The 23,616-nt window shown below is 39.4% G+C and overlaps 1 protein-coding gene across 6 annotated transcripts; it reads right to left on the bottom strand.

The window, feature by feature from the left end:
• Window positions 1–17,695: 17,695 nt before the first annotated feature.
• LOC26532738 (uncharacterized) lies at window positions 17,696–22,681 on the bottom strand. 6 transcript variants are annotated; one of them, XM_033381362.1, is made up of 4 exons: window positions 21,953–22,667; window positions 21,528–21,887; window positions 20,655–20,910; window positions 20,459–20,592 (listed from the first exon to the last, which is right to left on the bottom strand). In XM_033381362.1, exons 1-4 carry the CDS (start codon window positions 22,587–22,589, stop codon window positions 20,529–20,531), a joined length of 1,317 nt encoding a protein of 438 aa, XP_033237253.1. In that variant the 5' UTR covers window positions 22,590–22,667; the 3' UTR covers window positions 20,459–20,528. The 6 variants fall into 6 exon arrangements, with proteins under 6 accessions (XP_033237251.1, XP_033237250.1, XP_033237252.1 ...); XM_033381363.1 differs by having other exon boundaries at window positions 20,563–20,592; window positions 20,669–20,910; window positions 21,953–22,666; XM_033381360.1 differs by having other exon boundaries at window positions 17,696–20,910; window positions 21,528–21,863; window positions 21,953–22,681.
• Window positions 22,682–23,616: the final 935 nt, after the last annotated feature.

The following is a 23,616-nucleotide window of genomic DNA, read 5'->3' as shown; positions in this document are numbered from 1 at the left end:
CCGAAACCGCTAGGCTCCGGAAGCTGCTTTCAAAGCAGCCCACAGTACAGAGCCAACTAAAACTAGACAACGGACAGTGGACAGAGGGCAGTAAAGAAGCCCTAACAGCACTAATGGAGGCGCACATCTCTGGATGCTGAGGAACAGCACCCCCCAATCGACCCCCTGGACATTCACGCTCGCCTGATTGCGGGAAAGGCAGCACAACGCCTTATAGCATCAGGAAATCTATCGATACAAGGATACGGGCACAGTTAAATTGGCAGGTATATGACCAGGTCAACTGATTACATGACCCCCCAAACTTGCCTTGACGTCAAAACAACCACATCTTTGGGACCTGAAGACTGGAAAATTGGAAGGGACCAAACTGAGCACCTCAATATATACACAGACGGCTCCAAGATGGACGGAGGAGTAGGAGCGGGCCTATACTGTACTGACCCTGAGATAAGGCCAATACAGCATATTCCAGGCAGAAGTTTTTGCCATCGGGAAAGCAGCGGAGGTCGCTCTCCTCCCAGAACGAGCACACGATGCGGTCAACCTATTCGTCGACAGCCAAGCGGCGAAAAGATCCATGCAGTCGTCCGCGGTCAGTTCCAGAAGTGTCTTGGCGAGCAGGGAGGCATTAGACATCCTTAGCACGACAAAGACAGTGTGGATCTATTGGGGTCCCAGCCTTCAGGGCATCGAAGGAAACGAAGCGCCGGACGTACATGCTAAGGAAGGCGTCGGGCTGGAGAATAGGAGAACCTAGAACGTGCCTGTCTCCCTTAGAACGCTGTAATGCGATATATGGACGTTGACATGCAATGACTGCATCTATCAAGAGGCGATGCAATTACTGCACCGTCAAGTGGCCCGTGTGACACCAGCAGAAGGCTGTTACGCGCGGATCCCAAGCAAAACGCAGCCCTCCTCCCGCCCAACCGACCGAGGGGCGCTGCCGCATGACGCGCGGTGCGTAGCCGAACCAAACGCGAGCATGCAAGAAAGATAGATATTAGACTAACATTCGAGGAAAATTAGCACTAAACTTATTAAGAAATTAAGCATGCAATAAAATACAAAATACAAATACCACTACAATTACTAATTACTAGAAAGGTGTGTAAGGATTAGTAATTTAATAAGAGGAAGAGAATTAGTGGAGGATATAATATGGTAGAGGGAATTATAATCCGAGCATAAGACCCTAAACGGTTCATGTAAGGAATAATTCGATCTACAAAGTGGAAGGAACAACGGTATAAAGTTTCTATTCAGTCTAATAGGAATCGTGAAGTTTATGCGGCTCAACAGATCAGGGCTGTCTATGTCACCCCTGATCAAGTTGTGCATAAATATCACACCAAGCATTTTTCTACGGTTAACTAAGGATGGGAGGTTTACTAATAATAGTCTACTAGAGTAAGATGGGAGTCTTACACCCGCATCCCAGTTAAGGCCCCGCAGAGCAAAGAGTAAAAAGTTTTTCTGTACTGATTCTATACGGTCCTGGTGTACTTTGTACTGAGGGCACCATACACAGGAGCCGTATTCTAAGATCGGACGAACAAGCGAGGTATAGAGATTCTTTGTTTTATAGGAGTCGTCAAATTTCTTTGACCACCTCTTTATAAACCCAAGCACGCCCATGGCCTTATTTACCATGGTAGAAATAACACCCAGATCATCCACCAGGGTAATTCTCTCAAGAGAACCACCAAATAGGGTGTAGGGAGCCAACAAAGGGCTAGAACGATGAAATGTCATAACTTTGCATTTCGAGGCATTAAGGTGTAACAAGTTTGAACAACACCATGACTGAAAGCTATTGAGATCGGATTGCAAGCGAGAATGAAATGAAATGTCCTTGTACTGGACACAGTTTAACATCATCCGCATACATAAGTACTCGAGAGTATGTTAATACTGAAGGCAAGTCATTAATAAAGAGTGTGAAGAGTAAGGGGCCTAGATGGCTGCCCTGTGGTACTCCCGAAGAAACCTTTACTGGTAAAGAGAGGGAGTTTTTAAAGAGGACTCTTTGAGACCTAGAAAAAAGATAGCTAGAAATCCATCTCAGGAGGTTGGGCGGAAACCCTAAAAGGTCAAGTTTATGTGCTAAAAGGGAATGGTTTACAGAGTCGAATGCTTTACTAAAGTCGGTGTAAATAACATCCGTCTGTAAGTTACCTTGAAAGCCTTTAATAATGAAAGAGGTAAACTCTAACAAGTTCGTGGTGGTTGATCGCCGCCTTATAAATCCATGCTGAGTTGGAGATATAAGTGACTTGCAGAGATGTTGCAAGTGCGGAGTTAAAACCTTCTCAAACAATTTGGGAATAGCGGATAACTTTGCTATACCTCTATAATTTTTTGCCTCAGACTTGCTACCTTTTTTATGGAGAGGAATTATAAACGATTCCTTCCAGATTGGGGGAAGCAAGAGGAATCAATGGACAGGGTGAATAGTTTAAGCAATGGTCCACACAGAGCCTCGGCGCAGTACCTGAGTACACAACCTGGAACCCCGTCTGGACCCGGTGAAAACACCGGCTTAACTAGTCGAAGATCATGAAGTAGGGAATATTCATTTAACAAGGGACTGAAAATGCCGTTCGACCTCGGTAATCCGTATGGGTACGGTTGACCAGAGTAGCGTTCCTCAGAATAGGTGGTTTGGAAAAACTGGGCAAAAAGATCGGCAATTGCCTGATCATTATTTGCCGACGTATTAAAAAATGATAGCGAGAATGGGTGTGCGGACGTTCTACGCTTACTGTTTACGAAGCAGTAAAACTGTTTAGGGTCCTGAGAAAAACGTATCCTGCAACGAGATAGGTAGTTCTTATAGCATTGAGCATTAAGAACTGAAAAGTTTGACCGAGCTATTACATAACGAGAGTGAGAAGTAAGAGAACCCACTTCTTGAAATTTTTTATAAAGTCTTGATTTTAAGTTTTTTAGACTGGATAACTCTTTGGTAAACCAAGGGGGTTTTCCAGATCTAATAGGACAAGAAAGCGGGACACAAGAATCAAAAAATGTGCCAAGAGCATTGTAAAAAATGTTTGTGCCTTTTGTGACATCAGTGCACAAGTACAAAGCGGACCAATCAAAATCCCTAATTAGGTTATTAAGCTTCGCAAACTCGGCTTTACGAAAGCAGCGGACACGTTCAGGTAGTCTACTCGACCGATCCAATACAGTTGGTCCTATGTCTAGCGACACCTCGAAAGTAGGGTGGTAGGCGTCTTCAGGTATAGTGAGCGGAAGGGCTCGTGTTAACAACACTATGGTCGGATCCGATACAAATCATAGATCAAGCAATCGACCCAAGGAATTTTTCACATGATTGACTTGAGACAGGGACAGGTCAAGCAAGCCGTCAACAAAGTCATGTCGTGACATGGGCACTAGGATACTAGACTCGTTTACCGAAGACCAAACAGTTCCTGGCAAGTTGAAGTCACCAAGAACTATCATACGATCTTTATCAGATAGCGAGGAAGCAACAGCGGTTAAAGCGGACAAGTGCTGCTCATAAATTGAAATATCCGAAGAAGGTGGGATATACGAGCAAGTAATGAATATAGCGAAAGCGGGAAGAATCAGTTTTACACACAGGAATTCCAGATCCTGTTGAACTTTGACTGTGAAGTGTTCTGACGTGAAGTAAGAGTCCACTGCAATTAGAACTCCTCCTGCACGTCGGGACGAACGGTCCTTTCTAAAAGTTGTGTACCGACCTGCCAAAACCTCGGAACTAAGAATGTCCGGCTTTAACCAGGTTTCACTAAACACAATAACGTGGGAAGCAAATGCAACACTATCCCGGAAAAGAATGCTGAGCTTACTACGCAAGCCTCTTACATTCTGATAGGTTACTAAAAGAGAAGTTAGTTTTTTGTAAAGGTTGGAGCAAGACGGGAAGTTGAGGTTGAGGGTGGCACGCTGGAAAGATTTGGAAGCGATATGGGGGGCCTATTCTTCTTCTTAGCCTTAAACTCCTTCACCACCAAATGCTCCGGCCAAAATTTGGTGGAGCAAATGGTGTCAAATTGAGTTGGGGAGATGCTTATCTTAAACGACGCTATCTCCCTGGCATAAGAGAAGTTAAATTTCTCCACCTTTAAACCCACGGCTTTTATTTAGCTTTGAATGAAAGCAGTTACATCATTAGATGTGAGGTCAGGGGCCAGCCGTGAAACAAAAACTTGTCGTTTTGGTGGGACTCCCACCAGTGGTTTAGTCCCCACAGGTCTAGTACCTGTGGTGGCAATATCCGGAGGTCCGGAACGTCTATTTACTGGTGGGATCGGGATGGACGGGACAACTAGTGAGCTTACGGACACTACGGACACGGGCGCTGCAGACGTACTTGGCTGCACATTCTCCGAGGCGATGAATTCGGCTACCGAATCTGCATCGCCAGCAGCTTTCGTTGCCTTTGGAGTGGCAAACGAGATCAACTGCTGCACACTTGGAGTGGTCGGAGTCAGTTTTTCGGCGGCGCACGGCTGAGTGACGGTTGGCACTTGCAGGTCCCGCGGAGTGACCTTTTTGCGCCTCGGAGACTCATTCAGCAGTTTTAACCGCTAAACTGAGCCTCCATGGCTAGGAGCCGATCGTATTGGTTTTTGAAACCAACGGTCAGCTCCTTAAAGCCACTCCGCGTCTGCCTCATGAAAGCCACCATGTCTTTCTCCACCGCACGGCATGCCTCGCAACTGTAATGCAAGCCATTACGTTTGGCTATAGCATCACTCACGAGGCCAGAAAATCCCGCGCATTTTGCTCTGATTTTGATCTGCTTCTTGCAGGTTTTTTTGGTGCAGACCACAGCGAATTCCATTTTTATTTTTATTATTTTTATTATTTAAATATTTTCTTAAGAAAATTTGCAAAGAAAAATTAAAATCAAAAAAATTAAAAATTTACAAAACAAATTGGTATCAGACCAATGTGCCAGACAACGCTCAAAGCGGAATTGGTAAGAAAAAAAGAGAGCAGAGTGGAGAGCGGTTATAGCGAGAGCTACTAGACAGAGAGCGCTATTGCTCAGAAAGTTGAAAGAGCGAGAGAGAAAGAACAGTTATTGAGGTTGAGGTGATAGCGAGAGAGTGATAAGACAACAAAAGCTACCAGACGAGAGCGGACTGCAATGCAATACTCACTCACTGCAACAACACAACACAACACAAGCCGACGCCGAAAAATAAAAAGTTAAATAATATTTTAACACAAATCAAAAGGCATGCACTCGCGTAAAAGAATTGGTTTCCAGATTGTTGTCTGGTTAGGGAGTATAATTAGAATTTAGTTAGGAAAACTCCGGCTGTTTATTCGAAACAAAAGAAAAAAAAGCGGAGCGCAAAACAAAAACACGTCTGATCACTACGAAAGAGAACGGAGATCTAGAGAAGCAGGCTACTGTCCGGCTCTCTCAAGGGCAAGGAGGAGATACCTGGGCGCCCCAGTGCACCCCCCCTATCCGGATAACTAAGGGCCAGATTGGCCTATGCGTGGCACCGCTGAGGGCCGTCCAGGTTAACCTAACCTAACCTAAACGAAATCCATTTTTTTAAATAAATTGCTAGACATATTGACGTATTAGCCATTCAAAAATTAATTGCATAACCAATCCTACAAAACTGCAAATAACGCTCAGTATAATCAAATCTTCGAAATTAAGGAACTTAGCTCGGTCCAGTTGCAAACTGTCTGGAGTCGTGGGTCGAAAATAACAAGCGCAGATGGTGTATGTTATTACTAGTTTACTAATAAACACACAAAAGCGTTTAGCCCGTGACATACTAGGAAAAGTATTTGTTTCTCTCCATTTCCCGGTTATTGGCTGCCACATCGCCCAATTGGTCCAAAGCATTTCATAGTTTAGTCGAAATCTACGTTTCCAAGTTCCTACTACTCTCACATCGCCAGGTTTAAAGATCAAGACCGATGTCAAAATTAAAATCTTTTCTTTCACCCATCTTCGGGCAACAAAAACTTGCGTCTCCTGGGTCTGTACATCATTTACCTCAATTCGACGCAAATACCAACTGGGAAATCGTCCGGCGTTGTTATGTGATACGGCGATTTTGGTAGGTACCCTTATGTCACGCGTTCGTAGCCAAAGAATATACGTTGAATTTCTTTGTAGATCTAGATGTTCGGGATCCTGCACGAGCGTAAATTGCATCTCATGGTGCTGGGTACTAAAAAGAGAAAGCTTAACCGATGATGTTGTCTCGGCATTGACTCGTCCGCCTGTTTTTACATGGATTAACAGATCATGTACTTCCCTTGCTGAGTCGTCTTCCAAATCAACCACTTGGCAGACAACTGTCTTGCTGATGGGAATGTTTCGATATAAGTAGAACCACAATAACTAATAATCGCAGCTACGCATTTCAAAAACCAAGTCGAATTTAGCAGGACCATCTAGTACTGGTGTTTTAAGGAGGCTTTTTAACGGGGACTTTTCCCATACTCGTACTGCCATATATGCCCGTTTTCCCTGCATACAGTTGTTTCGCAAGAGAAAAGTCTTGTTTCTGGAATTCGCCGGAACAATACATAAGGATTTCGATATATCCGAGAACAGTGGTTGTACTTCAGTTTTGAGCAATACTTGAAGTTTATGCGTGCTGCTAATAAACCGCACTGCTAACATGGTTTTCTCTTCAAGCATAATACGGTACATACGTACATCTTGCATTTTTGTAATTGTACCCTCTTCATGGCAATTTATATGCTTGCTATCTACAGTTGCATCATAGGAATGTATGGCTGCACGAGTCGAAGCATCCCCAATGGATGTCCATCCAAGGTATGACAACCTTTTAGAAGAATTCAGACCCGTTGTCCTCGGCATATTGCTTGAAGACTCATTTTCCACATTTCCTATAAATGTAGTAAAGCTAATTTCGCTATTCTTGTTCTTCACAAGGTTGGGTTGCTTTTCTTCTGGATACCACCAATTCAGCTCACGTTTGATAGATACTACTTTAAGACATATGTAATCCTTGTTGTTTTCCTTTACTTCTTTCAAAAGTGCTGAAGAGAAAAAAACTCTGTGCATACTGTCACTCGTCTCAATTTTATATGATTGATCGCGCTCAATTGAAAAGCATTGTATTTCCAGTGCTACTCCCTCGTAGAACGAGTCTCCGCTGGTGTCTGCCTTAAGACCATGCTGACGAGCATATCCGAGATAGTGAAATAGTCGTTGAGTTTCCCAAGTGGACTTAAGCCAGGTTAGGGATCTAAGCTTGTCCTGTTCATCATCAAAGTTGTTAATTTCAGCCCAAAGCTTGTCAAAAACACCTTTTACAAGCTTTCCTGATTTAAGAGCTCGCTGGTATTGGACATAAATGGACTTGGGTGGTAGGGGTGTTTCTTTATACATACAGTTCATCATGTGGTAGCCGGTTATGCATTATGGTTACGGTTATCATTATGGTATAAACGCTGAAAATTATTGTTCATTATTTTCACCACAGTAGCTAGCAAGTGTTGTTCTTTTGCATCAATGGGCTTTAAAAGATGTGCTAATGTTAATGTCAAATTGGCCAATTTTTCGGGAGAAACACGCGTCTGTGGATATATGCCTTTTAAGGCGCGTAACAACATTAGGCCGGAATCAATGTGATTTATGTGCGAAGCAATAGACTGTATTGTTTGAAAGTACCGAAGCAAGAGACCTTCTTCAGGAAGAGTAAGAATATTATGCGGTGAATTAGTAATATATTTCCAAAGAATATCTGGTGGCTGAGCGGGGACATTCAGCTGAGCCGTAACTTTAACCTTTATCTAGCTGGTGCGGCATGCCTGAAAGCTATCACAAACAAGCACTTCTATAAAATTAGTAACAGGTAAGCGTACTTCACAATTGCAGTCATAGCAATTGTCAAGCAGTACATGTCCAGCATAATACCAATACTCTATTGGATTGTTCTTCGTATTGAAATTCTTGCAGCATGGAAAAAATGGTGTTAGCGCTTCTTGCCCTTTTGTAGGTTTTACAAAACATTTTCCTATAGTCGGTCCAGAGTTTTTGGTTAGATACTTAATGTCCTGACCAAACCATCCATCTTTTGCTGTTACTATGAGCTGAACTATTGAAGTATTCGCTACGGTGCGTATATACAAATTCAAGACTTTACTAGTTAGAGTGAGCTGACCACCCACATACCACTGGTATCTCACCGTCTGAGTTTCGCAGTTTGTGCATCTAGCAGCAAGACGAACATTAGAAAAAGTGCTAAAAAAATCCATTTCACAGTTGAATAAACATTCGATCGTAACTTGCAGCATTCTATAGTCTGTCATTGTAATTGTCTGCACATTTAGTGAACCGCGATTAGGGTTGTCATCGTCAGCCAAAAGCAGACGAAAGATATAGCTGCACCCACTTTTGAAGGAGTACGCAGGAATCATAAAAGCGTCAACTGTAAAAAAATCATTTATTATATATCTTACTCATGATTTATGTAACAAGCAATTTATTATAACACTCCCTTTATCTTCTTTCTAGCTAATTATTGCTTCCATAGAAAACCGCCCCTCTCTCTCTTTATTTTTTTCCCCATTATCTGTGAAAGAGAGACGTAGAGATTTTTTGTAGACTGTTAACAGCCCGTGCCCACAGATGTACAAATTTATATGTTATGCGTGAGAATGTACATGTGTATGTATGTCGGCACTGGCCCGGGGGTTGCGTGGAAGGGGATTAACCACAGGAAATACATTTTTCTATTCAAGCTTTAATAATGATCCGAACTGATCGCAAGTAGATAATTTCTTGCGACTCTGCATTTTCAGTTTTCTTGTACTCTATATTTTGTAGTCTCTGAGAACAAAACGAGAAACAAGACTGACACGGACATGACCTCGAATATCAATATAAAATATATATGTATATGAAATATACAAACAGCTAACGAATCAAATATGCCCGTATAATCTTATAGGTAGATACTTAAGTATCTAAGTACAGGATATAAATACATATGTTTTGTATATATATGTAAATATATATATATATTTTGTATGTATTTTGTAAATATATATATAGTGACATATCTATAGTCCATGCTCCGCATACCCTTGTCTATGTCTATTACCCTGCACCCACAATACTATAAACAATCCGACACCCTCAGCTTCGAACCCCCATAAGCAATCTCACGCTCGAAATGGACCACGCGTAGCCGATTGCAGGCAATGTAAACAAACACCATAAGCTAGAAGTTGAACATAAAACAATAGATGCCGCACTAGAATCCAGCCGCACTAAAATCCAGCCGCACTAGAATCACGCCACTCTTCAGAGATCAATTACTAATCGATTCTCAAGAACCACGCCATCGTAGCTGACCAATCAGAGGTCCTATTCTCAACCACCCCCAAGTAATGCAACACCGATCATACGCAGCGGAAGCCTTTCATCAAAAGCCGCCTTTCCCACATATCGATCGAGTCACGTACTCCATCTCCGAAGCCGAAGTCGAAGCTAACGCCTCCGAATCCAAATCCGAATCCCAAGCCGAGCATCATGATATAAATAGTCTACATTTAAGAAGGCAAATCAGTTCTGTTTAAGACAAACGTCAATCGCGACACCGTCGGAGAATTCAACAAAAGTTAATTCCATTCAAGACATCGGACCTCAGTCATCGTCGGGGAAATAACTAATCAATGTACACTAAGTTTAAGTGAAAGAAGAAAATCTTTTTTAAAACGTAAACTGCAGTGTCGCATATTTAACTGGCGCAGCCGGTAGGATCTCAGATAAAAGTGAACCCTTTTTTTTAGACGATCAATTGGCGTAGTGACAGTTACAGTGCGTAATAACCTACAGTGATCAGAGAAAAAGTAACGCTAATACTAAAGAGATCCGCCAAAGAATCTACACACGATTCAACTCAATTAATATTAGAAAAAAAATAAATAAAAAGAAATCAAAATTAGCGGCATAATAGAAACACACCTGAACCAAGCCTTGAAGTCAATCAGGCAAATTCCACCATACGACGGATGCCAAGAACGTCTAAGTTCGTTCATAAGCAGGATTGAGTACATCTCCGGATTGTACCCAACAGAAGACCTCCGGCAACAAAGCATCATGTACGGAGCCACTGAGGGTCAACTGTGCGGACGAGCACAACTTTTATCAGAGAGCCTTCAACCCAACACCTGGAGTGACCTAAAGGAAGCCCTAATCAGCAAATTCAACAACCACACTCCATACGAGACGCTACTACAACAATTACACGATACCAAATTCAATGGGAGTATTCGTAAGGTCATAGAGGAACTAGAAATTAAGTCAAATGTTATAGTGAGTAAACTAAATCTGGAAACTAGCGCAGAAAATAAGACAATCTTTAAAAACGCTCTGGAAAATGCCACCAGACATACCATAGAAGATGCTCTACCCAATAGACGGAAATACAAATCGTAGGAACGTTGGAACTTATTACCCTCGCTATAGTAGTAACGATTATAACAATCAAAACCCAAGTACTTCCACAAATAATCATGGATCGAATCGAAATAATTCAGGAAATAATGCAGTAAATAATAAAGGATTATTTAACGAATTTAGAAATTCCTTAAACCAAGGCAGAGTACAGAATCCCACTAACTATCAAATCAACCAGACTCAGGCAGGTAGCAGTGCACCGAATCAGCCAGTCAAACGATCTAGGGAAAGCCAAAGTGGACATATGAAAATGGATGTAAATTTTCAGCAGAGTGCCTCGGAAGAAATCGAGGAGGACCATATATAGAAATAATCGTAAATAATAAAAAATTAAGAGGTATCGCGGACTCGGGATCGTCAATAAATATAATAAAAGAAAACTATACAGATTCCAAAGTCGATAGCGACAACCTTACCGTCCATACCATCAATGGACCCGTCCGTCTGACTCAGAGCATTACACGTAATGCAACCAAAAACTGTCCAACAAAACAAAAATTTTATATTCATAATTTTTCTGAAAATTATGAAATACTCTTAGGCAGAGAATATTTGATGGCCAGCAAGGCCGTCATCGATTACCGAAATGAAACGGTAACGTTAGGAGAAAGGTCATACCCAATCATCCAAAGTGGAGAAGAAATTGCCGACGGCAAGACCGCACACAAAGGTGATAAGCCATCTTCAAAGGAAGATATAACTACACCTAAGTGCCTTGACCCATCTCCTGAAGGAGAGCAATACTTCGCTTCCGCATTAGAGAATGAATTAAGGGAATGTAACCAGCTAAGGTTGGAACATTTAAATGACGAAGAAAAGGAGAAACTCAAGAAAGTTCTCTATGAATTTAAGGACGTGCAGTATAAAGAAGGTGACATTTTGACCTTCACTAGTACTATAAAGCACGAAATTAAAACCCATCACGAAGATCCTGTATATCGTCGACCATATAAATATGCTCAAATACACGATCAGGAAGTGACCCAACAAATCAAAGATATGATTAGACAGGGAATCATTCGTAACTCGAATTCTCCCTATTGTGCACCCATTGCTATGATACCAAAGAAGATAGATGCTTCAGGAAAGCAGAAATATCGTATGGTAGTAGATTATAGAAGTCTAAACGAGGTGACAATCAAGGAAAAATTTCCTACACCCAGAATGTACGAAATCCTAGATAAACTAGGTAGGTGCCAATATTTTACAACAATCGATTTAGCTAAGGGATTCCATCAAATTCCTATGGAACCTAGCTCAATCCCAAAAACAGCTTTCTCCACGAAGCATGGTCATTACGAGTTCACTCGTATGCCTTTTGGCCACTGCCCCCGCCACATTCCAAAGATGCATGAACAATCTGTTAGAAGATTTAATTTTCAAAGATTGCCTTGTGTATCTAGACGACATCATTATCTATTCCACATCATTGGAAGAACATTTGTTGTCTCTTAAAAGGGTCTTTGGGAAGTTGAGAGATGCAAACCTCAAACTTTAAATGGATAAGTGTGAATTCCTGAAGAAAAGAAACGGAATTCCTAGGCCATGTTGTAACAACTAACGACATAGTCCATAATCCAAAGAAAATATCCGCCATAATAAACTTCCCAATACCCAATACAACCACAAAAATAAAATCATTCATAGGCTTATGGGGATTTTATAGGAAATTCATTCCCAATTTTGCTACTATAGCAAAACCAATGACACTCAAATTAAAGAAACGAGCATTCATAGACCCAACCGAGGAAAAATACGTCGAGGCCTTCGAAAAGTTGAAAGTACTTATCACCTCAGACCCCATCCTCGCATTTCCAGATCTCAAAAAAATGTTCACGGTAACAACCGATGCAAGTAACATTGCATTGGAGCACTGTTGTCGCAAGACCACAAACCAATTTGCTATGCAAGTAGAACATTAAACGAACATGAAATCAATTATTCAGCAATAGAAAAGGAATTACTAGCTATAGTTTGGGCAACTAAGTATTTCAGATGATACCTGTTTGGTAGAACGTTTGAGATATTAAATGATCATAAACCCTTGATTTGGTTGAATAACCTCAAGGAACCAAATATGAAGCTACAACGATGGAAGATCAAATTAAATGAATTTGACTTCAAAATAAAATATTTACCAGGAAAGAACCATGTAGCCGATGCGCTATCAAGAGTAAAGATTAACGAAAACCTACTCGGGGAAACCATTAATAGTGATTGTGCAACGGTCCATAGCGCACAAGAAGATAATACAAATTATATTCCACTTTCAGAGCGACCAATCAATTACTATAATAGGCAAATAGAACTGATTAAAGGAAATGAGGATAAGGTAGAAACATCCCACTATTTTCACAAGATACTGATAAAAATCACATATACTGAAATGACAGAGTAATTAGCAAAAGATATAATAAAGGAATATGTGTGTACCAAAAAGAGTGCACTATATTTCCATAATGAAGTAGACTTCCCACTGTTCCAAAGGGCATTCCTGGAGATAATCAGTCCAAATCACTTCACTAAACTGATTAAATCCAGTACCAAACTCATAGATATTCAGAACTACTCCGAATTCAAAGAACAAATATTAAGAATCATAAAGAGCTACTTCACCCAGGTATCGAAAAGACCACTAATTCTTTTGGAAAATTCTACTACCCCAATTATCAAAAGTTAATCAAAAATATCATCAATGAATGTCCTACGTGCAACGTTGCTAAAACAGAGCATCGTAACACCAATCTAACCTTCGAAATCACCCCTGAAATAAAAAATATCAGAGAAAAGTATGTCATGGATTTCTATTTGGTAGGCAATCAACAATTCCTATCATGCATTGATGTATATTCTAAATTCGCTACCCTTGTAGAAGTTAAGAGTCGTGACTGGTTAGAAACAAAGAGAGCCATCATAAAAGTCTTTAACGAAATGGACAAGCCACAGGGAATTAAAGCCGACAAAGATTCAGCCTTTATGTGCGCAGCATTGCAAGCATGGTTGAATGCGGAAAATGTGAAAATCGAAATCACTACCAGTAAAAACGGAGTTTCTGATGTAGAACGGCTACATAAAACGATCAATGAAAAATTAAGGATCATTTCAAGCGAGGATAACATAGAAAAGAAGCTCCCAAAATTCGAGTTAATTCTATACACTTATAACCATAAAACGGTTAATAATACTACAAAAAGATCCCCAGCTGATATCTTCCTGTACGCCGGACTACCAGATTATAACACCCAACTGAATAAAGTTAGGAAGATCAATCATTTGAATAACGATCGAATTGACTTTGAAGTAGACACACGCTACAAGAATGCACCCCTAGTTAAAACAAAAACAACCAACCCGTTCAAAAGAACAGGGGAAATTAGGCAGGTAGACGAAAAACACTTTGAAGAGAAAAATAGAGGGAGGAAAATCACCCACTATAAAACAAAATTCAAAAGAAAGAAAAAATCTAATAAAAGTTAATACGATAATTGCAGAGTACCCGAAGAGAGTACTGGGAATCCGGAGCTACAACATGATTAAGATTATAATCTTACTAATGTTCACCGTCCTACAGTCTACCGGACAGAATATAGAGATAGATCCCATCAACTCAAGGAATGGATGTCTCATATTCAAAACAAATACCATTAACATACCCATTAATTATGAGTACCATTATCTAACAATAAATATATAAAGAACAGATGAAACATATCAGAGTTTACTAGAACAGGCAACCCAATTTAATAACGAAATCCAAGTTCAATATTTAGTCGAGAAATTGCAACGTAAATTCAACGGCATAAAAAAAGCCAAAAGAAACAAAAGACGCCTTATAAATGCAGTAGGCACAATATATAAATATCTATTTGGAACGTTAGATCAAGATGATAAGGTTGAATTATAAGGGAAAATAGACAATCTGGCTAGCCACAGTGTTCAAGCTAACGAATTAAACTTAGTAATTCAAGCAGTAAATTCCGGCATAGAAGTTGTCAATAAATTAAACAAAAATAATGACAGAAATATATTTAACCTTCAACATTTTACTGAGTACATAGAGGATATTGAATTAGGCATGCAGCTAACAAGATTAGGTATCTTTAATCCAAAATTATTGAGGCAGGATTACCTGAAACACATCGATTCAGAGAAATTATTAAATATCAAAACATCTACCTGGTTGAAATCAGACACTAACGAAATACTAATAATTTCCAACATCCCACGAGAGATCAGAAATATTCCTATACTTAAAATTGTCCCATATCCATATGAAAATAATAACATCCTCACTGACCTAACGCAAAACAATTATTACATTCTAGTAAACGAGGTATATGAAAAAGAATCAAAACGAAAAATAAATGACGAATGTATTTCAGGAATAGTCAAACAAGTAGAAACAAAATGTCCATACACCAAAGCACACCAAAACTTTCAAATAAGTTTCATAGAACCCAATATATTGTTAACTTGGAAATTACCAAAAACCATATTAAACCAAGATTGCCTAAACCAAGAAATAAAAGTAGAAGGTAACGCATTAATAAAAATACATAATTGCAGTGTACAATTAAACGAATTATTAATATCCAACTCAATACCAGAATTTGCACAGAGCATATACATCAACAATAACGTAACAAAAATTAAACCACTGTCTTATTTGCAAACCAAAGAAATCGTAATAGAAAATACGCGATAAAATAATGTATTACGTGTAAGCTTAATACTACTATTTGTCATAATCATAATAGGATTAAGCTACAAATTGTTTAATCTAAGTAAAAGCAATAAGCCTAAAACCGACCCGCACATAGAAACATCCTTAGACGAAGACGAAGAATCCCCAGCAGGCACAGTTTTAGACGCACCTGAACTATATCCAAGGATAATCGCCTGAGGACAGGCTTACATCTAACAGTGACATATCTATAGTCCATGTTCCGCATACCCTTGTCTATGTCTATTACCCTGCACCCACAATACTATAAACAATCCGACACCCTCAGCTTCGAACCCCCATAAGCAATCTCACGCTCGAAATGGACCACGCGTAGCCGATTGCAGGCAATGTAAACAAACACCATAAGCTAGAAGTTGAACATAAAACAATAGATGCCGCACTAGAATCCAGCCGCACTAAAATCCAGCCGCACTAGAATCACGCCACTCTTCAGAGATCAATTACTAATCGATTCTCAAGAACCACGCCATCGTAGCTGACCAATCAGAGGCCCTATTCTCAACCACCCCCAAGTAATGCAACACCGATCATACGCAGCGGAAGCCTTTCATCAAAAGCCGCCTTTTCCACATATCGATCGAGTCACGTACTCCATCTCCGAAGCCGAAGTCGAAGCTAACGCCTCCGAATCCAAATCCGAATCCCAAGCCGAGCATCATGATATAAATAGTCTACATTTAAGAAGGCAAATCAGTTCTGTTTAAGACAAACGTCAATCGCGACACCGTCGGAGAATTCAACAAAAGTTAATTCCATTCAAGACATCGGACCTCAGTCATCGTCGGGGAAATAACTAATCAATGTACACTAAGTTTAAGTGAAAGAAGAAAATCTTTTTTAAAACGTAAACTGCAGTGTCGCATATTTAACTATATATATTTTGTAAATATATTTAAAATATATTTTAATTTTGTTATACATCTCACACGAGGATATATTATGATAGCAGAATGGATTACTATAATCGTCCCATGAGTCACAGTTCCAATTGTAAGTAGAAAAATGTTTGACTGTATTGTTTGAAAGTACCGAAGCAAGAGACCTTCTTCAGGAAGAGTAAGAATATTATGCGGTGAATTAGTAATATATTTCCAAAAAATATCTGGTGGCTGAGCGGGGACATTCAGCAGAGCCGTAACTTTAACCTTTATCCAGCTGGTGCGGCATGCCTGAAAGCTATCACAAACAAGCACTTTTATAAAATTAGTAAAAGGTAAGTGTACTTCACAATTGCAGTCATAGCAATTGTCAAGCAGTACATGTCCAGCATAATACCAATACTCTATTGGATTGTTCTTCGTATCGAAATTCTTGCAGCACGGAAAAAATGGTGTTAGCGCTTCTTGCCCTTTTGTAGGTTTTACAAAACATTTTCCTATAGTCGGTCCAGAGTTTTTGGTTAGATACTTAATGTCCTGAACAAACCATCCATCTTTTGCTGTTACTATGAGCTGAGCTATTGAAGTATATACAAAGCCTAAGCCTAAGCCTAAGCCAAAGCCTATTCTATTTTCGTATATTTTCGAATCACTGTGATTCGACTCAATTACAATTAGATTAGAAAATCAATAAATACAATTTCACCCCTCCGAAGTCACACATATAGCATTCAAATTTAATATTTTCATATTTTCGCTTATTAAGACGAATGGAAAATGAGGAAAATGAGAATAAGTGACCTTTACGATATAAATAAATAATTCAGAGCGGAACGGGTCAACTGGTGGCTCAACCAATTCACCGATTGCTTTTCGTGTTGGTAACTCGGCAGCTCTTGCTGGAGGGACTGAAAGCCTTATTTTCTGGGCGGCAACGCTGGGTGGGCAATACGATCCGAATTACTTGGTGCATTGCAAGGATCGCGAAAATGCTGACTAAAGATGAATTTATTCAATGGGCAGACATGCAAACGGCTAAAGAGGAAGGATGGCAGCCAACGCAATCACCTCTCCGCCTCAACTTTTGCGTAAGAAGAGGGAACATTTCTGTGGGATATCTTTCTGTCTACATATCATGTGTATAACATGGCAAATCATTAAAGCGAGTTTAATCATTGCAATGAATTACAATGCACTACATACCCAATGGATCCAAAAAATGCATTACAAAATTGGACTACAGAATATTGGCTCTGAAGTTTGTAACGTAACTTATAGAAGGACGCACCCATGCTAACTGGTCACATAACTAGTTTTAAAGCCATCCAGCCATCTTGATGTTGATCAAGAATATACTTTATGGGGTCGGAAACGCTTCTTTTGAAATATTACACACTTGCAGCACAAATTGTATATACCCCTAAACTCTTTGAGTACCGTGTATATAAAATACCCACTTCCTGTCTACTTTGCAACATAAATGCAAATATTAACATCAAGCACATACTTAACCTTTGTTCAGCTCAAATCTTTGGAAATTATAGCCCACCATAAGCTTATTCAACATAAACCACAGAAATAAGAAGAAAAAAATACAATTTTTAAACGAAATCCATTTTTTTAAATAAATTGCTAGACATATTGACGTATTAGCCATTCAAAAATTAATTGCATAACCAATCCTACAAAACTGCAAATAACGCTCAGTATAATCAAATCTTCGAAATTAAGGAACTTAGCTCGGTCCAGTTGCAAACTGTCTGGAGTCGTGGGTCGAAAATAACAAGCGCAGATGGTGTATGTTATTACTAGTTTACTAATAAACACACAAAAGCGTTTAGCCCGTGACATACTAGGAAAAGTATTTGTTTCTCTCCATTTCCCGGTTATTGGCTGCCACATCGCCCAATTGGTCCAAAGCATTTCATAGTTTAGTCGAAATCTACGTTTCCAAGTTCCTACTACTCTCACATCGCCAGGTTTAAAGATCAAGACCGATGTCAAAATTAAAATCTTTTCTTTCACCCATCTTCGGGCAACAAAAACTTGCGTCTCCTGGGTCTGTACATCATTTACCTCAATTCGACGCAAATACCAACTGGGAAATCGTCCGGCGTTGTTATGTGATACGGCGATTTTGGTAGGTACCCTTATGTCACGCGTTCGTAGCCAAAGAATATACGTTGTATTTCTTTGTAGATCTAGATGTTCGGGATCCTGCACGAGCGTAAATTGCATCTCATGGTGCTGGGTACTAAAAAGAGAAAGCTTAACCGATGATGTTGTCTCGGCATTGACTCGTCCGCCTGTTTTTACATGGATTAACAGATCATGTACTTCCCTTGCTGAGTCGTCTTCCAAATCAACCATTTGGCAGACAACTGTCTTGCTGATGGGAATGTTTCGATATAAGTAGAACCACAATAACCAAATTAGTAAAAAGGAAGTAATAAGTAAATAAAATAATAATATTATGAGGTTAAGCTCCACTTTCGCATACGGATTTACAGGCACCATTATAGCGGGAACATTGTATACATAGCTGGTATATGTGCCCAAAATCTTGCACGTACAATGCATTCCCTTTTTAACCCCGAAATCCAACGAAGGATAGCAACCGTCGTGCGCCCAGTGTTGTTCATCTGCTGGCAGACTGTATAGCCAATAATCGCAGCTACGCATTTCAAAAACGAAGTCGAATTTAGCAGGACCATCTAGTACTGGTGTTTTAAGGCGACTTTTTAACGGGGACTTTTCCCATACTCGTACTGCCATATATGCCCGTTTTCCCTGCATACAGTTGTTTCGCAAGAGAAAAGTCTTGTTTCTGGAATTCGCCGGAACAATACATAAGGATTTCGATATATCCGAGAACAGTGGTTGTACTTCAGTTTTGAGCAATACTTGAAGTTTATGCGTGCTGCTAATGAACCGCACTGCTAACATGGTTTTCTCTTCAAGCATAATACGGTACATACGTACATCTTGCATTTTTATAATTGTACCCTCTTCATGGCAATTTATATGCTTGCTATCTACAGTTGCATCATAGGAATGTATGGCTGCACGAGTCGAAGCATCCCCAATGGATGTCCATCCAAGGTATGACAACCTTTTAGAAGAATTCAGACCTGTTGTCCTCGGCATATTGCTTGAAGACTCATTTTCCACATTTCCTATAAATGTAGTAAAGCTAATTTCGCTATTCTTGAGAACAGTCTCTACGTTAAAATGTTCTTCATAATGAAACACACGAACAGAAAGCAGAATAGTACTGGGTTGCTTTTCTTCTGGATACCACCAATTCAGCTCACGTTTGATAGATACTACTTTAAGACATATGTAATCCTTGTTGTTTTCCTTTACTTCTTTCAAAAGTGCTGAAGAGAAAAAAACTCTGTGCATACTGTCACTCGTCTCAATTTTATATGATTGATCGCGCTCAATTGAAAAGCATTGTATTTCCAGTGCTACTCCCTCGTAGAACGAGTCTCCGCTGGTGTCTGCCTTAAGACCATGCTGACGAGCATATCCGAGATAGTGAAATAGTCGTTGAGTTTCCCAAGTGGACCTAAGCCAGGTTAGGGATCTAAGCTTGTCCTGTTCATCATCAAAATTGTTAATTTCAGCCCAAAGCTTATCAAAAACACCTTTTACAAGCTTTCCTGATTTAAGAGCTAGCTGGTATTGGACATAAATGGGCTTGGGTGGTAGGGGTGTTTCTTTACACATACGGTTCATCATGTGGTAGACGGTTACGCAAGCCTGGGTTACATCGAAAAGCGGCTGTTCAATTAGTAGGTAGATCATATCATTATGATATAAACGCTGAAAATTATTGTTCATTATTTTCACCACAGTAGCTAGCAAGTGTTGTTCTTTTGCATCAATGGGCTTTAAACGATGTGCTAATGTTAATGTCAAATTGGCCAATTTTCCGAGAGAAACACGCGTCTGTGGATATATGCCTTTTAAGGCGCGTAACAACATTAGGCCGGAATCAATGTGATTTATGTGCGAAGCAATAGACTGTATTGTTTGAAAGTACCGAAGCAAGAGACCTTCTTCAGGAAGTGTAAGAATATTATGAGGTGAATTAGTAATATATTTCCAAAGAATATCTGGTGGCTGAGCGGGGACATTCAGCAGAGCTGTAACTTTAACCTTTATCCAGCTAGTGCGGCATGCCTGAAAGCTATCACAAGCAAGCACTTTTATAAAATTAGTAACAGGTAAGTGTACTTCACAATTGCAGTCATAGCAATTGTCAAGCAGTACATGTCCAGCATAATACCAATACTCTATTGGATTGTTCTTCGTATCGAAATTCTTGCAGCACGGAAAAAATGGTGTTAGCGCTTCTTGCCCTTTTGTAGGTTTTACAAAACATTTTCCTATAGTCGGTCCAGAGTTTTTGGTTAGATACTTAATGTCCTGACCAAACCATCCATCTTTTGCTGTTACTATGAGCTGAACTATTGAAGTATTCGCTACGGTGCGTATATACAAATTCAAGTCTTTACTAGTTAGAGTGAGCTGACCACCCACATACCACTGGTATCTCACCGTCTGAGTTTCGCAGTTTGTGCATCTAGCAGCAAGACGAACATTAGAAAAAGGGCTAAAAAAATCCATTTCACAGTTGAATAAACATTCGATCGTAACTTGCAGCATTCTATAGTCTGTCATTGTAATTGTCTGCACATTTAGTGAACCGCGATTAGGGTTGTCATCGTCAGCCAAAAGCAGACGAAAGATATAGCTGCACCCACTTTTGAAGGAGTACGCAGGAATCATAAAAGCGTCAACTGTAAAAAAATCATTTATTATATATCTTACTCATGATTTATGTAACAAGCAATTTATTATAACACTCCCTTTATCTTCTTTCTAGCTAATTATTGCTTCCATAGAAAACCGCCCCTCTCTCTCTTTATTTTTTTCCCCATTATCTGTGAAAGAGAGACGTAGAGATCGCGTGGAAGGGGATTAGCCACAGGAAATACATTTTTCTATTCTAGCTTTAATAATGATCCGAACTGATCAGTAGTAGATTTCTTGCGACTCTGCATTTTTAGTTTTCTTGTACTCTATATTTTGTAGTCTCTGAGAACAAAACGAGAAACAAGACTGACACGGACATGACCTCGAATATCAATATAAAATATATATGTATATGAAATATGTTTGATGGGGTCGGGAACGCTTCCTTTTGGTTTTTACAAACATCTATACGAATCAAATATGCCCGTATAATCTTATAGGTAGATACTTAAGTATCTAAGTACAGCATATAAATACATATGTTTTTTATATAAATGTAAATATATATATATATATATATATTGTATGTATTTTGTAAAGATATATATATATATTTTGTAAATATATTTAAAATATATTTTAATTTTGTTATACATCTCACCCGAAGATATATTATGATAGCAGAATGGATTACTATAATCGTCCCATGAGTCACAGTTCCAATTGTAAGTAGAAAACTGTTTGACTTCGTATTTTTTTGAATAATCACGGCTCAGTGAACCGTTAATCCAAAGTATTTCATTGTGTGCAGCACGTCTTGATTCACCTCCTTCGATTACGGCCTGTACTTGACCCATAGCCAACTTCAGATAACACCGGGACGCGAAGGAAAAACCATTAAAATTCCCCTCTACATGGAAAACTAACAAGTTTCTCCAAATTTCATGCTTAGTTTGAAACCTTAAAGAATATCGTCGAATAATCAGCCAAGGATTATCTGTAAAGTATTTTGAAAAGTGTTCTTTGGGGTGGACAAATATATACATAAATAATTAGAGTTACAAATTATCGAATTCATAAACTTACTTAATTCAGCTGCGTCCGTCAAATGCCATCTAAAGCTAGCTCTAATTGTAAAGTTGCATGTTTCCAAAAAGAGAACCCTAATGATAAATCTGCGGTTGACGGCAATTTTTATTGGAGATTGGGGGTCTGAGCCCTTTAATATTACTATTTGTGGCGTACAATGCGTTGGCAGATTCACTTTAACTTCAACGATTTCCATGACTTTATGTACCCATGGCTGTGAAGGCAATTGACCTTGTAGTGTAATGACCTTATCATTCGCAGACCAAAAAATGGCTATTATCTTTGCGAAGTAACCCTTATCATACATTATTTTCCTTCGGGCCTTAATTCCGAGCAAAGAAAGCTGATTGCTGATTGATAGGGTTTTCAAAAATTTTGGCTGCATCTTGTTTGCTACCTTTCCCACTTCAAAGAAAGCTAAAAGGTAGCTGGAAGTGCTTAGGTGTATGGTAATTGAATACTTAACTGGAAGCTCTTCCATTGTAATGACGATAGGTGTTGGTCTTCCGTATGGAACATATTCATTAGTAAAAATATTTATTTTGGCTCTGGTCAGTTCGTTATTTTCGGCCACTTGCATAGTCATATGCAAAGACAGAAGTATCAGTTTTATTGTGTCCACCGGTAGCCACATGTATTCATTTTCGCATAGAGCTCAGGAATGATTAAAGACTCAAAGGTACTATTTATAAAATACAATGTGGACTAATTGTACAGTTTATAAGAAGCCAAAAACACGAGTAGGTTGCTTTGTCATTTTATTTCAGTATTCCTTTTAAAACTCATGTGCAGCTTTCAGACAGCACCAGCGAGATACTTAGCAAAGCTGAGGAAGCGCTCTCTCACAGAGTGGGTCATACATAAGACTAGAGATGACAATACTATTATTTACGTGCTTTGAGCCTATTATAATTCGGTTTTAATGTTTTTTTTTCAGAACTAAGGCTTCTGTTTACATCTTTTATTGAACTTTGCAACTCTGAAAAGCTGATAAATGCAGCTATAAATATACTTTACAGCTTAAGCTTTCCGTCTGGAAAATAATAAGCGTTTTGGGTGGGATCTATAGGGACATGCCAATATTGGACAAAGCCACTGAAACACCACAGTCTTTTATATAACAAATATAGCGCGAACTATTTTTTGACACACTCTTTATCTTAAATAATAGTTGCTGTATTGTTAAAAGCAACAACTTCCAAGTTTTAGGTTGTAGTAGGTTTTTATACCCGATACTCATAATGGGTATATTAGATTTGTGGTGAAAATGGATGTGTGTAACGTCCAGAAGAAATCGTTTCCGACCCCATAAAGTATATATATTCTTGATCTGCATCAATAGCCGAGTCGATTGAGCTCTATATGTCTCTCTGTCTGTCCGTCCCTATGAGCGCCTAGTGCTCAGAGACTATAAAAGCTAAAGCAACGACATTTTATATCCAGACCTCTCTAATATGTCACTGTTACAAGTGTATTTCAAAACTTCCCCCCGCCTACTTCTGCTCCCACAAGAGGCGAAAATCTGTGGTCTCCACAATTTCAAAGATACGAGAAAACAGAAAACGCCGAATCGTAGACGATGACTTTATCTTCTAGAATGCATAATCTGAACCAGATCATTTAATTATTATAGCCAGAATCAAGAAAACAATTTCATTCTT

Source organism: Drosophila pseudoobscura, chromosome 5, assembly GCF_009870125.1.
Source record: "Drosophila pseudoobscura strain MV-25-SWS-2005 chromosome 5, UCI_Dpse_MV25, whole genome shotgun sequence".
NCBI lineage: Eukaryota > Metazoa > Arthropoda > Insecta > Diptera > Drosophilidae > Drosophila > Drosophila pseudoobscura.
This window is presented reverse-complemented; position numbering and strand designations above follow the sequence as displayed.

Excerpts from the sequence above, each read along its gene's own strand:
- LOC26532738 (XM_033381359.1), bottom strand. The coding sequence starts at position 22,589 with ATGTGGCTACCGGTGGACACAATAAAACTGATACTTCTGTCTTTGCAT. Across the intron at positions 21,888-21,952 it reads GACGGACGCAGCTGAATTAA|AACACTTTTCAAAATACTTT; the intron begins GTAAGTTTATGA and ends TCCACCCCAAAG. Across the intron at positions 20,911-21,527 it reads CTATCATAATATATCTTCGG|TTGACGCTTTTATGATTCCT; the intron begins GTGAGATGTATA and ends ATTTTTTTACAG.